At 41.7% G+C, this 16603-nt stretch overlaps 1 protein-coding gene across 1 annotated transcript in view; it reads right to left on the reverse strand.

Annotated features, from left to right (window-relative positions):
* Positions 1 to 16603, reverse strand: part of EGFLAM (EGF like, fibronectin type III and laminin G domains) — an 80328-nt gene that overhangs the window by 22603 nt on the left and 41122 nt on the right. The window contains exons 8-13 of the mRNA XM_062599653.1: positions 10675 to 10790; positions 10092 to 10434; positions 7322 to 7422; positions 5939 to 6039; positions 4657 to 4801; positions 1761 to 1950 (exon numbers count right to left, since the gene is read on the reverse strand). Coding sequence (XP_062455637.1) covers positions 1761 to 1950; positions 4657 to 4801; positions 5939 to 6039; positions 7322 to 7422; positions 10092 to 10434; positions 10675 to 10790 — 996 coding nt within the window. The remainder of the gene's footprint in view (positions 1 to 1760; positions 1951 to 4656; positions 4802 to 5938; positions 6040 to 7321; positions 7423 to 10091; positions 10435 to 10674; positions 10791 to 16603) is intronic.

Raw genomic sequence — 16603 nt, forward strand, 5'->3', positions numbered from 1 at the left:
AATCACGTCTGATGCCACCCTCGCTGCAGATGAGGACGAGGGAAGCATCTGTGAGAATATGAGGCACTGACATGCCAGTGCAGTGTCTCCTTCGCCACCACCTTCGCTCACTGCCCGCTCTGCAAGGATTTCTAATGCAGCCGGCAGAGACAACTTAACGGAGGAGGGATCCTTCTCCTCCCCACCCTCAATTCTACAGCCCGAGTACCACAGCACGCTGAGTTATACACGGTGCCAACAGGAAAGGAAGAAAAGGTTGACTAGCAAAAAAGCATTCTTAAACTCTGTCAATTTGACTTCTAATTCATTTATTTTAGGCTTAAATTATATTCCATATTGTTTGCCAGTCTCTCATGGTACAGTTTCATATAACTGTGTGCAGCCACGTAAGCACAGTAAGGCTCTAGCATTCAGCACTGAGTCACACATGGCAAAACCCAGCACTCACTTTCATTGACGGTGATTGCTAAGGCGGTAGTATGCGGAGCGTTCATGGATGGGGAAAGAGCCAGCTGCAAGTCAACAGGCAATAGAGATTAGGGCTCAGGGAACTTTAGCAAGGCTTTCATCTCTATATATGAATTCCACAGATTCTCACTCTATCGTGAAATTACTCTGTTTCCAAAGTCTTATTCTTTTCACCATCTGTTTCTTGGGCCACTGTGTTCCCTTCCTGTATCACAGAGAAGGTTGGTCATTTTATCTACAGAATACAGGGCAATTGTTAGGAAGTTTCTCATTAATCACTTCCTTCTTGGGATTCCAAATGCAAAGCTATAAAAGAGAAGAAAGATGACTTTGTGGCTGAAGCATGGCACTGAGAGTTGGAAGATATAGGATCTGTTTCCTGCCTTTACCACTTGTTTTCTGACCTGTGGTTTACTCTGTCTTAAACTGTTTAGACTTGGAGGTCGTTAAAGCAAGGATTTTGTTGCCTTATCTTTTTTTCAAATGCTCATAACATGGATGAAACTGAGATGAATAAGTACGTATAGATGGCAGGACTAGTTCATTAAATTCCCTACTTCTCCATCTTTTCATCCGTGAAGGGGAGATAATGTTACAATACCACTTCATAAAGCTATTGAGAGAATTTATTCCAGGGCATTTTTTAAACATACTGTGATCCTGGAAATGAAAACAATGGCTGGTCATCGGGAAAGCCTATTTGCCTCCGCTATAATGGAGTTTCATGGGAAAGAGCGCTTTGTAACGGCAAGAGTACTGCTGTGGGTCTGAAAGACCCCTGTAGTCCTTCAGACAAATGCAATGATGCCTTCAGGCAAAACACATTTTGTTGTGTCCACAGCATTTTAAATACAAACACAGCATGCATACCATTGATTTCTGATTATATGAGTGTGTCAGAAACACGAAGAATCATCCTGCATGATGCTGGCAGAAATACTAGTGCAGGCATGATTATATCAGCAACACTCCACTTCTCTCTCTCTCTCTCTCTCTCTCTCTCTTTTTTTTTTTTTAATAGCGTTTTTTCAGAGAGCCTTACTGTTGTGTTGGATAGCTGTGTCCACATGGAAGGATTTTCAGTATACCACATTGACACTTGCCCAGTATGATAAAGCCCCTCTACTGCAGACGATTAAAGTAACACTCCAAGGTACGGAGAAATACCATGCGAGGACCAGAGACCACAACTTTCCCTCTCTCAAACCTTGACCACTGCTCCATTTTTTCAACAGGCCTCTGCCTTAACGCTGGTTTAACACCGATTAAGGACCCCATACCATCACACTTACCTACATCCGCTCCGCTTAGCGCTCTCCCGAGCGGCCAGGGTCTCATATCAACGACCTTTCCATTGATGCTGAGGGTCTGAACACAGCCCTGGAATCCGCGGTTTGTGCCTGCTGCTCTGACCAGCCAATACACACTGGGGGCACCGCCAACGTAGAAGGGAGTCCGGAACGTGATTTTACTATATTGGCCCTAAAGGGAAAACACAGTGCGACATGATATGGAACAGATATAACACATGATAACTAATTAAGCCACACTGCATATAATCAATTATTTTCTCCAAGAAGAATTGCCACAGGGGAGATGCAGGCTGCTCATTGGTAATTCCTTTCCATTAGGCATTGCCCCTTTTGGTCTATCATTTTAAATGTCACTGCAACAGCTTGGACTATTGAATGCAAAATAAAAAGCTTAAAAATCACTATATTCTGAGGAGGGATTGAGGATATCTGTCTTTTCATGTGATTTCTTCCTTTATTTTTGCCAAAATTGTTTTTCTTTGGAATTCTATGCCCTGGGGGATACAGACCAAAGTGATACTGCCTTTTGGACAGAACCTAGTAAATACCTACTATAGAATATGAACAAAATGTCAAAAAGCAAAGTAAAAACAAAGTAAAACATAAACTGATACATCTACAACAATTCACTGGGATTCTGCTGACTTTGCTAGCATTAAGTTTAGTCCTTCTTGGCTTTTTGGCCTTAATCGTCTATGGAACCCCACTCATGCAAAGTGTACTAGCACTGCCGTAGCACACAGTAAGGAACAAAAAACTGAACAAACCTTTCCAATCACTGAATCAAGCTCCATGCTATTGTTAGCAAGCAAGTCTATTTCTTTTCATAATTTGATCAAAATATCTGTCTTCTGCCTCCTAGTCAAAGGCTGTTCCAAAACTTCACTCCTCTTCAGCAAGAAACCTTCCAAATTCCCACATATGTTTATTTATGGATAGTCTAAACAAATGTGTTCATGTGACTGTGTTGGCCTTTAGCCTAAACAGCTTCTGGAGTTTTCACCCCTTCCCTGCCTTATGCCTCCATGGTATCTATAAGGATAAATAATACCCCCCAAAGCCTATATTTGCCAGGCTAAATGAGCCAAGATTACTGAGTCTGTGGGTGTTATCACACAGCAAACTGTAGAAACACCTCAAATGGATCTATATGAGTAGGGTAAACTAATGCAGGTGAAGTCTATGGCTCTAGATAGTTCAGATGTCTACAGAGTTACACAGTGGGCATGCCAGCTGCTCCAGCCTGCCCAAACTGCTTGCCACCACCCCTCACCTTCAATGCCCCTGCCCCGACTGTCATCCACTTCTCTGACCTGTTCAAGCCAAACCAGATGAGAAAAGACCACTGTTTCGCTGACACTAATGCACGTCATTTGGACTACAGTGGGCTGGGGAAGACTCATAGGAACAGCAATACTAAGGGAATAGATGCCCCAGCAGACAGAAACACCTGGAGCAATAGTGTCTTACTCTGGACCAGCTGCAGCTAGAAAAATACATGTGTCCACTGCCGAATTCTTCTTGTAATAATCTCTGCAGACCACAACCATCCTGCTGGCCCTTCTTTGCACCTTTTCTTCTTTGACTTCATTTACTTCGGATATGGGTGATCACAGCTGTACACAGCCAGATGCAGTTCCATCAAAGCCTTTTGCAATGAGACGTTAGTCCCTACTGGAAATATCTCTCCTGATTGACCCTAGAATCACATTTGCCCTTTGCATGGCCTCATAGCATTAGTAACACACAGAAGCATCTGACAGACACTAAAATCCTCTGTCATTCCCAGTTGATGAGCTCTCCATGTGCAGTAGAAGTTAGACCCCAAGCACACAGTATTTATGCTGTCAGGCTTCATCCCATTCCTATTACTCAAGTGCTCAAGACTTATTTCCTTTCAGAGCCTGAACATGAATGTATAAAGTGATAAGATGTCTGAAGTCACCTTTTTCAGGGCTAGGGCATGCTAATAGTGCTTATCAAGGAGAAGATATCTGAACCAATTTGCAAAGGTCTCTTTCTTCAGTTTTTTTAAAAGGTTCCTTTTTTTTTTTTTTTTTCAAATTCGCTTCCTTTTTTCTGGTCTGGTAACAGAAGAGCAAGTCAAGACATCTTCCTCTATTATATTTTATCCCGGCTTCCTCGTACGAAAATGTTGGTGTTCATATAATTCAGAGCTGAATCTGGCCCTCTATCTCTAACTGCATGGCAGTCTTTAATATTAGCTTTGTTTTCTTTTTATTTGTTTTGCTTTTCAATTTGTTCCTTAGCAAGGAAGCTTCTGCAGAGCATTTGTGTTCTTGAAGATTTCAACCAATCAGAGTTCCTTTTAAATATCTTTCATCAAAATATTAGTGTGCTTAAACCTATGTCCGCTGTATATACATCGTTACATTTACATATATACTCGTTATGCAGCTATATATATACATATATATATATATACACACACACAGGCGCGCACACACACACACACGTTTGCAATTTTTTCTGAAGGGGAAGCAGAGATGAGCAGGATTGAATTCTCCGAGGCTTGAAAAAGAAAGCAATCAGGTACAGCAGCTGTAAAGCCTAGCAAACTTCTAACAGCAGCCTGTATCTGAGATTGGGGAAGTATAGCAGAAGGGTGGCTGAGCAAGTAAGGTGCACACTAGGAGACTCTGATGCCATTCACTGCTGGGATATTTATCTATGTGATCTCTAGACTACATATCTGGAAGAGTAGTCTGTCCATTGAACCTAGCTCACTAAGTTCCCCAACAATGATGAATAAAAATGTACTTTTTCAAACTGATTGGACTTCTGCTAGCAAGAAGAAATGTCATCACAGCCTTGAGAGAGCTCAAGGTAGACCTGCAGGTGCAGGAGCACTTACCTGAGATTTTCCTGTGACTGGAGTGTCGTTGTCCATCTTGAGCCAGCCATTCGGCCCATCTCTGAACAAAGTGACACTGTGCCAGTTCCCCAGTTTGATTTTGTTTTCACTCGTTATGACTGCAACTCCAGTGCCACAGTTGAACCTGGGAGCATGAGACAGAGAGTGCAGTGTGATAACCTTTCATTTACTTAAATAACCAACAGTTATTTTTATTCTCTGAATATTCCCTTCCCTTCCGGGAACCTCTGTGTTTCACATTCCATGTTAAAAGGCCACAGGAAAATTAGACAGCAGGTCTGAATCCGATCTAAGTTTCAAACTTTCTTTAATATCCTTATTGCTCTCATGGAGAAGATTCTGCATCCTCTGGCAATACCAAGTGCATGTAAAGTTTGCCAACAGCAGGAACTGTTTCGAGATGCAGGTTATTACAATCTGAGTTTCTGCTATCACAGTAATTTCTCTTGGGAATTTTTCTAGGTCCCTGGTGAAAGGCAGTGCTAGATTAATAACTATGGGATTCTAAATCTTTCTGAAGTTCTAAAACTTAAATCTTTCAGTACTGACTGACAAGGATACCTCCAGGAGAAACTCTGTGGAGCTGAATGTGCACAAAACATGCCATTTTCTGTGACTACCCTTCAGTACAGGAGGTGAGTAGAAACAGGACTAAGACATATCATCCACTTGGTCTTTTTCCGCTATCAGAGGAATCACCTTCCCAAATAAGGAGAACCTTGAGATTTTCTCTCATATGCTTATCTATGGCAGTGCAAGAAACTTCCTCCATCTTCATTTAAAAGACCTGCCACTCCTATCTAAATGACGGCTATGGGATGAAGTTCCAGGCTCCTCTGTTGCACCAAATCTCTTTATTTTAGTACATCTCTTCAGGTCCTTTTGCTGTGAAGCAAAGAAACTCTATACAGCAAATGGATGAGCATGTACAGCGGCTCACAGCCATTTCTGATAACAACAATAAGCCCCATAATAATGCCCTAAAAAAACTCACTTTGCCTAAGAAAAAATCATTTTGCCTTTGCAGCAAGGTCTGCATAAAGTGAGTTCCACAAGGTGGTTTATGCACCAAACAAGGATGAGAGCACAAAATGTTGAAGCTCACGGAAGTTATACTATCCATTTTGTGCGCTACCTGGGACATAAGTCAAAGACATGACAGATACTCATCCCCTAAAGGAGTCCCACGAGGAAGCACGGACCCCTTTTCTTTACATCAGATTCAGGGTGGAGGTGAGTCTATTATAAATCCATGCTTTACCTGAACTGGAGGTTCCGTCGTATGATTGCTAGTGACATAAAATCACCACGACCATGTTCATTTTCTCCACAGTACAGCAGCAAACCATCTTCTGATTCAGCCTGCAATCACCACATCAACATGAAAAATCAAAGTCTAAGCCTCAAAGTGACAGATAAATGTGAGAGCAGAGGGGTTCTTTTCTCCAGAAAACATACAACATTTACCAGACAGAGTTTTTAAGTTGCAAAACCAGAAATAGGTTGCTTAATTTCAAATCCTGCACCTGAAGAACCGAAAAAAAAAAAAACCCATAGCCTTAGTGTTTAAATGGTTTAGGAACATCTATTTACAGTATGATCTATCAGCAGTATCAGATGTACAGACAAGCTCGAATCATTAAAACTTGTCAGACATGTCCCTTTTGAGACCTCTGAGCACAAAGTCTAGCAAGAAAGTCCTAGCAAGCCTGGTAAGCCTGGGCACCTCAGACGGACTGCCCATGAATACACAGATGCCGTTTCACAGGCTCAGCGAGCCTGACGCTTCCCAAACCGAACAACCTGTGCAGGTACGATCTACCCACGTGTGTGTAGCAGCTGACACGACAGCTCTTCCCAGCCATCCTGCAATTTAGGCTGACAAATTGCCAGAAAAGGATTAGATCACCATGTGAGGCAACAGATTACGACTGCTCTGGTGACCGTCTCATAACTCGAGCGTGAGGCCGGCAAGTGTGCTGCACGTGGGAGCAGGACGGCACCTGACAGCTCACCTACGACACGCGCCTGGCCTCCTTCCTGCAGCAGGCACTGCCAGCTCTGTCCGTAACGCACAGATAGCATTAACACGCGGCAACGTGAGATTTACTCTGCCACATCAGACCTGCAGTTTAACTAGTTCGGTATCTTGCAGTTACTAGTGGCTGGTGTCCCATACTTCAGAGGGGAAAATAGTGCCTACGTATTTCTCGCAGGGTCAGAGAGCATCTCTGGCAGTCTTTTGCTCAGGAGAACAAGATCACCATTTCTTATATGTAAACATGATGTGCAGCACTTCCAAACCATCATTTACAGAAAATCACAGGCGTATTTCATTTGTATGACTATAGTCCTGCCAAGGTACATTGCTGCAAGTCTGCAATGCCCAGTACTGCTAATGCTAGGGACTCGCTCATGCACTGACTCTCAATGATATACACAAACATTTTAGCTCAGATCACCAAATTCATTCACATTCATTGGATGTGAAGTCAGCTCTGTAGAGATGAAGATTATGTATATGTTCACCACAATCACATTAGAAGCTGTAACGAATCTAAGTTATTGTTTCAGTGGCCACAGCATCAGAATAAGGAAATAAAATTTAAAATTCCTATGTGAACTTGGGATTGCTTAAACTTACCCTGAATTCAAGGGTAATTTGAAACGTCTGATAAGAGTTTTTCAGTGGTTCAAAGGTGATATATGAGTAGCCAGAGAACTGAGGATACTGGATAATAATATCTGAAAAGCAAAGACAGAAGCATGCTTTTTAGAAGTTTTCTCCCACAAAAATAATCAATACACACATTTAGCACTGGATAACATCAGGTGAAAATGCAAGGCAGAGTTCCTCCAGACACAACTATTAGTCAGCAGCAGTCAACAATCAGTTAACCTACTGCTTTGTCCTCCCACCACCACACTAATTCCTTTATCCCCAAGGTTCTGGGGAACTTGGAAGGAAACAGGATACCGAGGGCCAAATACTGTTCAACAGTTTAATCTCTGGCTTCAGCGGAACTTACTCCAGATTCTCGTCTCTGTTACAGAAGACAGAATTTGGCTATTTTTTAGTTTATCTTCTTCTAGGCACTTGTTTAACAGAGAGACACCAAAGTAATTTTCTGGTTTGATGGATTATAAAAACATATGTGGGAAAAGCACACTGGGCCAGATTCCACGATGTGTTAGTCACTGCTGCTCCGTAGCTGCTGTGTTTAGCATCCCAGGCATCCTGAGTGGGCTCATGATAGCCCACCATCTCCTAACACGTCTCCCAGGAACCTCAGGGTATAAGGCGAAGGGGGTGATGGGGAGAAGAGGGTCCCTGCTGACACCTCTCCATCCTAGGAACCCCTAGCTGCAACATTGGCTGTTTGTATTGCTGTTGTCAGCTGGCATATAAACCCTCGCCCTTCACTGTCGTATATCAGAGCATCAGCTCCAACACTGGAAAAAGCAAAAAAGTGCCTTACTGCTACCTTTGCAGCTCCTTTTCCTGAGAAGCACTGAGGAAAGACTCACTTTCAGTCTCGATTTCTTATTTTTGTAATGGATATAAGAAAAACGAAGGATGAGGTGCCCTACTCTTCTTTGCTATTTGAGTTTTGAGTGGATTTTACTTGCATATTTGGATCTAGGTGCAGTTAGCTCAGCTTTTTAGTTAGCAAATAAACAAATAAAAAACACATCAGACTGAGGCAAAGAGAACCAGTGATATAAACCTGAATGCAGCTATAGTAAACAGAAGCTAACTCAGGAACCAACCACAAATAGAGCTGCCTGGACCACAGTGCTACACAGTCGTTCATTAAAAAGAAAAGTCTGTTTTCGTTCAGATTAATACACTATTTAACAATATTGGCTGCTGTGGAGAAGTTCAGTACAAGGAAATACTGGTACACAATGCTACTGCTTACCCATGAACAAAACACTCCCTTGTGGGAGTGCTTGGACTCACAGTAACAAACCAGTTCTACAAGCTGTATACGGTTAAAATAAATCCTTGACTTTTCATACTTGATCGGGGCCAAAAATCACTTCTACAGCTGTTCCATGTGGCTGAGTCACAACAGATTGTTTTCAGAAGGGATTCTCTTTACTCCAGCATCAACTGGAGAAGATCTAATAGCCTCAGCGTCTGCAGCTCTGATGCACAATCCTGTGCATCAAGGATTTCTGAAACAAGTCTGTGTAAGAAACGGGCATCTCTGATACACTGCAGTGCAGAAGGGCCTTGGCATTTCAGACCAGTGTGAAAAGGCAACAGTTAGCTTTTTCTTCACTGATGGGACAGCATTACACCAAGTAAGAGGGCAGATCCCTGTCACAGCTTGCATTCATCACTGATGACAGTCTGGGGGCTCGTAAGTTGGACCACTGTCCTGATAGAAAGAATATTATCTGTACATCATTTTTGTCATTTATTCCTTTGTTTGTGATCATCATTTTAATTGTGATAACTTGAGACTTTACGCATCTGTTATCATCAGTTTGACACTTAATGGGGAAGCGATGTCTGGGAAGTCGTCGCAGAGGAGAAAACACTGCTTCTTTGAGTGCTGCTGCAAGACAAATCAATTCAGCCATCTCATGTAGTTGCTCCCTTTTGGGCTGAACAGATCTAGCAGTCACTACATTCCCAAAGGCAGGCAAGTGCCTTTTTCTTCCTTCCCCCTTGGCTTACCAGCAGTCCTTCCTCCCTGCTGCACAGCCTTACCTTTCTTTGCACAAGCTCTGCCATTCATCCAGCCCTTTGATCACCAAGCCAGCAGAAAAATAACTCAGAATAGAAAAGTGAATTGCTTCTGGACAGAAAAGCGAGCTGAACTGGTTCACCAGCTCAACATCAGAACCAGCAAAAGGGAGAGGTTCGGACCAGGGAGGGTGGAGGACAGGAAGGGAAGAAGGGAATGAGAGGCAAGACTGCCTCCTTCAGTGTTTCTAGCAACATTCCCAACTCCTATCATCCTCCCTCTCCTAGATGGAAAAAGGAGGATTAACCTCCCCTAGCATATTACTCTGTCCCTGCTTTATTAAAAATATCACTTCTGAAAACCTGGCTACAGAAAGGAAAAAGAAGCAAAATGACTTATGTCTGAATTGGGAAATAGAAGCTGCTGTTATCCTTAGGGATCCATAAAGCCCAATCTGCTATTCAAAATACACGTTTTTGACGGTTTACTACAAAGCTGCTTCTTGCAGAATCCAAAAGCAGAACAGAAATCCACCTCTAACCAGTCTGCAGCATCTTAGATCATCTGTCAGGCACTCCAGAACGATGCTGTCACGATGCAAAGACCACAGATGTTGTCTGCTTACTTTTGGAGGAACCCTTCATCTAGAAGCCAGAGGGGGAAAAAAAAATCCCGTAGACTCATGGAAAAGGAGCTTAGCACACAGTAACCTACCTTCTGTGCAAGTGTCTCCTCCTTTTCCCAAGTTACAGTGACAACGTGAGCCGCCTCGGTCATAGTCGTTGACACAAAAACTATCTGTAGAACAGATGGTCTCATCACAGGACAGATCAAAGAGGCGCACTGCTGAAGACATGCTGTTCCTTCTCATCGTCCTAGCTGTAGTAGGCCTTGGTGTGGTAGAAGGGACAACTCGTGTAGTTGTAAGAGTGGAAGTCGTGGGTTCTGAGGTTGTTGCAAGGAGCCTCGAAAGGAGCCTTGAACTAGACCCTGGAGTGACCTTAGTTTCAACGAGAAATTTTCTGTTGCCTCCTTTAATAGCAGGAAGTGGTCTGAGCTAACATGAAATAAAGAAACATAAATCTAGTATAACCTAAAATGCTGGATGGAAATGAAAAAATGCCTTCTAAGATACAGATCTGAACTAATAAATTCATCCTCACTTGAAAAAATTAAACATTCACACTATTTTATTTGTGCATATAAGTTCAGATGTTAAATTTCACAAGATTATACACTTTAAAATATTGAGACTGTAAAGAAAACAGAAATGCCAAAGTGAAACCTTGAAATTTACCTCTTCTATGTAAATGTCGTAGTCTGAATCATCAATATCAATTCCTTCATCATCACCAATTACCGTTTCTGTGATATATCGATGCCCGTAGCTTCCACTTCCTAATTCTTCAGAGCCTGTAAAGACACAACTGGCATATTCAGTTCATAGATTTTTTTCTCTTTACACACAGTTCAAAGCTTACCTCCTCGTAACGTAGGATACTAAAATCAGAAATGGTGTCAGTATTCATTTTTGTACAGCAGATGCATCAGGTTTTATATGGGAAACAGGCTGTATAATTAACACCCAAACAGTTTAAAACAAACTAAGTAAAGATTTTCATTTAGTCATTTAAAGTGGTTCCTTAATAAATTCAGGAAAAGCTCAATTTTGCATCCTGACTTTTATCTATCATTCTTTCAGGAAAATGGCTCTGGACTTTTTCCAGACACTTTTTAAGAACTCTGTTGTTTTTAGTACACATTTCTTCCTTGTATAAGAACACAGTCCCCTATCTGCCCTAGTGGTGACTGAATAGTTTGCCTGAACTATTAAGAGCGTGAGTGTATGCGGAATGGCAAAAGAAATGATCTAGGTAGGGATTCTCTGGCACATCCTGCTTAGGACTTCACCTGCTTCCACTGACTCCAGCACTTTTGAAAATAATATTTCCAGTGCATTTCTAGATTTTTTTTAATGTAATTTAGCAGCTAGAAAAAAGGAATAAGGACAAATCTGACCTGATAAGCTACCTATCCATGCAAAACCGAAAAGCGCTGCAACGCACTCTGGGCTGAGAACTGCCATGAGACACTAAGTTGATCAGTGCAAGAAAATGTCTATGTTTTTCTGTACTTTACACAGCAAATTTCTGCTTCAAGTATGGGTTATGCTTTTTAGCTAATAAAATTTATCAGAAACAATCACTTATGAGGAAACGCAATCGGAGTAACTGCATCACAACTGCTTCTTGTCATTTTGGTAAGGTTTAGAATATAGTGGATTTGGTAACCAGTGAAATGAAGCACTTGATTGATTTGCCTTTTCATAAAATATTCTGTGGCCATTTAAAAATAGCACAGGTAGCCTTGGCTTTACAGAGTCTCTCTGCAGGCCAGTTGTGTGTTTGCTTATTTTAGCAACTATAAGCTACCCATATTTTATTGCTAGCTGGCAAATCTTTCATATCGCACCAAGGAGAGATGCGAAGTCGAGGCAGGTGAAGGATGACGGCTGAGCACTGCAGAAGGGAGACCTGTCAGCCCCGAAAGCGTCACCTCACCACTCGATGGTCATGAGACCTTCACCGCCGCCGCTGAGCAAACTGACGGAGCCAGTGAAAGTCAACGGAGCTTGGCAGACTCTCGGATGGAGCAGCGTGGGCACAACGTTATTGTGCTGTTTGAACCAGTCTAATTCGGGTTAGCCATCTCCCACCTCAGTGCAGAAAAAGGGAAAAGTATCCTATTGGCCTGAAGTCAGACAGAAAAGCACTGGTCTAAATCTGTTTGTACTCTCACTCTCCCGCTACCTTGACTGCAACCCAGAAACCCTGAGAGACAATTATAAAATCAAACATATGTGCACCAGATACGAATGTGTGCCCTGGCTGGCTAATCGGCCGCACACATTACACTCCGTGGGAGTTGCATATCAATCGATTTTACATGTTACACCAGCACACAGAAAAATCAGAGGCCTATTAGTAGCTATAATGAGGCATACACATGCCCAAACAAAACAGCATGTTAGTCGAAGAGGGAAGATGTATAAGCCTTTCCATTGTAATTCAGATGCTTAACCATCTGTAATTAATACACTTTAGCTGTGGATTAAACAGAAGTAACCAGTACAAAAATAGAGTTTGACTAACTGAGCTGAACATAGAACCTACAGTTTTACGATTGGTAAAGAGACGAGGCCGATGGGACACAATGTATCCAGATCATTTTTGGTAGGGGTTGGTCCCACAACACAATTTTCTTGTGCGAATTCCTGTATACATGGCATCAGGTACAGGGCTTAAGTGACAAGAATTATTCTGAATTTATACCACTGTTAAGTGACTGTGAGTGCACAGACAAAGTGTTGGAGAGGTAGACAGAAGTATCAACTAGTTCCAATCCTGCTTTCATTGTGGGAAAAAATAATTATTATCAATGTGTGGGCAAAACCTGCTACTCCTGTTAGTCACTTGAATAGTCAACTAAGATTAACCACCATCACAAGGTAATTCTACTCTAGGTGGGAAGGATGGTTGCTTTTGTTCTATCCATCACTGCACCATGATCTTTCTTTCTTTGGCAAAAGTGGTTTTATAAGACGTTTTTCTAACAAAAGAATTTCTGATCTGTTCACACGATAAAAGTGAACTGTAGTTTGGAAAGTATTTGAATGAAACAGAGCCCAGAACTAGCTCAGCTTCCAGCAGATGTAGCAAGTTTCAGCTCACTGGAATACCCTTACTTTTAATCAGGTCTGTAATATTACTACTTGCCCTTATAATTCAAGTGCTTATATTGTATGCCTGTAACTATCTCAAATCAAACTCAATTCTTTTAATGGATATACCTATAATTTACCTAAGAGTAACAGAGGTTATGACCTCTGTTATTAAGAGTTGGGTAAAAGAAAGGAAAAACCATGGATCATTAAATCTCACATTACTAATCAATCATGTGTCAAGGAAAACAATCCAATTTGCATTCAGAAAAGCTGTGATACATAAATTCTGCTTTCTAACTCAGAGGTCACAAGCCACAAATGAAACATTTGTTACAGTGCAAATTCTACCACATTTTGTCTTTTCTCAAGACATCTTTCTATTGGCTTAATGGGGTTTTAGTTGGTAAGGAGGAAAGGAATGAAACAATACAGAGAATGAAGTATCTTTATTTTCACACATCACTGGAAACTGTTAAGTCTTAGTTTTGCTCTCAGATATGCACACTTTCTTTCAACATATGCATGATTTTAATGCCATGCCAGTTTTACACAACTACAACTCTCCTGATTTGAGTGGAGTTATCACTAAACTAAATCAATACACACCAGCGTACAATCAGACCTGATAACTTAGAAATTGGCAGCTCTCAAAGTAAAAAGTGTCCCTCTTTCATCTTGCAGACCAAAATGTTCCATGCTTTTCCAACAGAAGACCTTGGGAGACAAAACGTACCCACCACTATTTTAAACCATACAATGGTTCTTTTTACATTATTGAACTGGTACAACATTTGCAGCCTGGAGAGAGCAAAGAAGGTACGTCTTATTGTGGTTGGTAGAAAAGACTGCTTTGAGGCCCTTCTTCAAAGACCTTCACGATACAAGTTTGGCATCACCAGGAAAAGTGCAACTTCAGAAGGAGTCCTACTATCCACAGGTCGCTGATACGGTCTGATATTCCTCCTTTTCAATCTCCCTGACACCAGCGGACAGTTTCAGCCAGCACATGCGACATTACTCTACCGGCTGATTTGAGAGCAGTTTAGGTAAAACATAATGCACCTGGGAGCACAGCAATGAAGGCATGGAGATGCACCCTCATCTATATGGGTGGGCACACACACACAAGAGACTGTCCAACAGCCCACTGGCTTTTCAGTCAGCTTGTTCTCTGCCCAACATTTCTTGCTGGTTTATTGGACACAATATGATTCCCACATGTGATGTGATTCAACAAAACTACAAAATAAACAGAAGCTAATAGGACTACCCATAGAGAAACCACATACCAGCCATGTCTTAAGAGTACTGCATGGTTTCAGTGGAGAGTTCACCTCAGACTAGGTGGAACATCAGAGATAATTAAGCAAAGTGGTACTTTGCAAATATCAAAACAATGACTACAGAGATTATAGGCATGCTGTATTTCATTAAATCAGCCTATTGAGGAGATAAAGCCTATTTAAGACCTTCTACCAGGCCTTATAATCCTGTTCCATAATTAACTGAAAAACCTGTGGGGGATCACAACCGTAGGACAGCTTCTTTCCAAATAGTCAAGGATTATGTCAAAAAAAATCTTTCTCAAAACAAACGGAAAGCCACATAAACTTTTGTTTTGCCTATCAGGTACCACTGCCATATTGATCAGAACTCACAGAAATATGTAGTAGGTAGAGCACAGAGTACTGCAAAGTGGACAGATCAAACAGAAGTGTTAACAAGCTGATCACCTTCCTGCAGAAGACAGCAGAGGTCTAAATTCAAATACACCAGGGGCGTTTCTATCCGATTCCGTTCCTGACAGTAACTCACAGTGTGGCATTACTTGCTGCTTGGCCTGTCTCTTGTTTTTTATCCCTGTTTATATAACGGACACAGTAAACAGAAACCCTGCCTTTGTAAAGCACATGGAGATCTCTGAGAAACAGTTCTGTAGAAAGCATTCTCCATTTACTATATTCAAGATGCATCATCATCATCTACATCAAGGTTTGAGCCTGGGGGGGCTGATGTTTTCCTGTGCCTGAGACTAAGCTGACACATTCAAGCGCCGTGCAGAATACTTAAGCAGCTGTGCCGATTTCTTTTCCAATATGAGCCAGAGCGTATAGATGCCTCCATTTGTGAGATGTCAGGGTTTGATGGCTAGGCCCTGAGGAAGTGATGTAAACAGATTAAGCAGCCATTTCTGCCACGTTTGCTGTGGAGACAAGCAGCAGGGTATTTTTAACAGAGTGCACTTCCTCTGTTGGACGAGCAAAGCCTGAGACTACTGACCTTCAGGGCATAGTGCAAACCCCATCTGCTTCCCCAGGAGATAAAGGGCTTTTACATGATGCAGGTGAGGACACTTTGTTCGTTTGCTTCTGCAGGATAATTTACTACTTCTATTGTGGCTAAACTTGGTATGTGAAATACCAAGTCTAAGGTTTTTAAGTCCATGACACTTTGAAAAATTTGACAGAGCAAAAAAACCTTACAAACATATAAGTAAAATACCTGTCACTAGCATCTTTAATTAAGTGGAGCACAAAAATTGATTTAAGCACAGTATTGCGTCATTTCCTTCTATAACAAAATGAAATCGAGTCATAAATAACCAAGACTCCTTGGGGAACCTTGCCCTCTCCTTCCTCCCTCAAAATGGATCAATGTAACATAAACCAAGTACGCATTCTTTTATTATGTAAGGGGGTAACTTTGCTGGTAATCAAGGCCATATGTTCTACTTGCCAGGCTCTTGGGAGGTCTCCCACATTAGGTGATACAGTTAGCAGCCCTGCACGGGAAAACTTTAGCAAACAAAGCCAACAGTTTTCTACGATGACCTGAAGCAATGCACGGTCAGGAGTACTGCAAATCAAGCCACATTTGAAACAAAAGTAAGAGAATTATACCTTAGAAATGATACAAGCCCTAGGTCCCATGTTTACAGAGGTCAGTGTAGGACAAATCCCCATGTAACATGGACTCATCACAGACTCAGTTTGCCTATAAGAGCTGCAAGAGACTTCACATTTCAGCAGGGACACTGGAGGTCCATCATAGTCAAGGTAATGTTGGGAATTGGATTTACAGTTAAAAGATGCACCAGAAAGTCAATAATTATGACAAAATAATCCAAGATATAGAAGCATAAAGGTTATAAATTTTTGCATCTGAACATACCAAGGACCTTAGCACCTGCACTACATGGACTAAGCGTAATGCAATGGAGGCAGACACTGCAGGGACTTATGCCAGCTCCCCAGGATAATTCAGATATTTCTGAGGAATGCATGGGTGGTCAGAAAATAGCACCAAATATTTGTGGCATACTTCACTATTTACATGAGAAGGAGAAATATGGCAATAATGATGGTAATAATTCCTATGATGTGCACCCTGAAGAACAAAGATGTATAAATGTCAAACACACCAACTGCCTGGCACCTACACATTTCCTTTTCAGCAAAGGCAAGTGACTATGAAGTATCTACTGGCACTCTGGGAGTCTGAA

This window comes from Rhea pennata, chromosome Z (genome assembly GCF_028389875.1).
Source record: "Rhea pennata isolate bPtePen1 chromosome Z, bPtePen1.pri, whole genome shotgun sequence".
Taxonomy (NCBI): domain Eukaryota; kingdom Metazoa; phylum Chordata; class Aves; order Rheiformes; family Rheidae; genus Rhea; species Rhea pennata.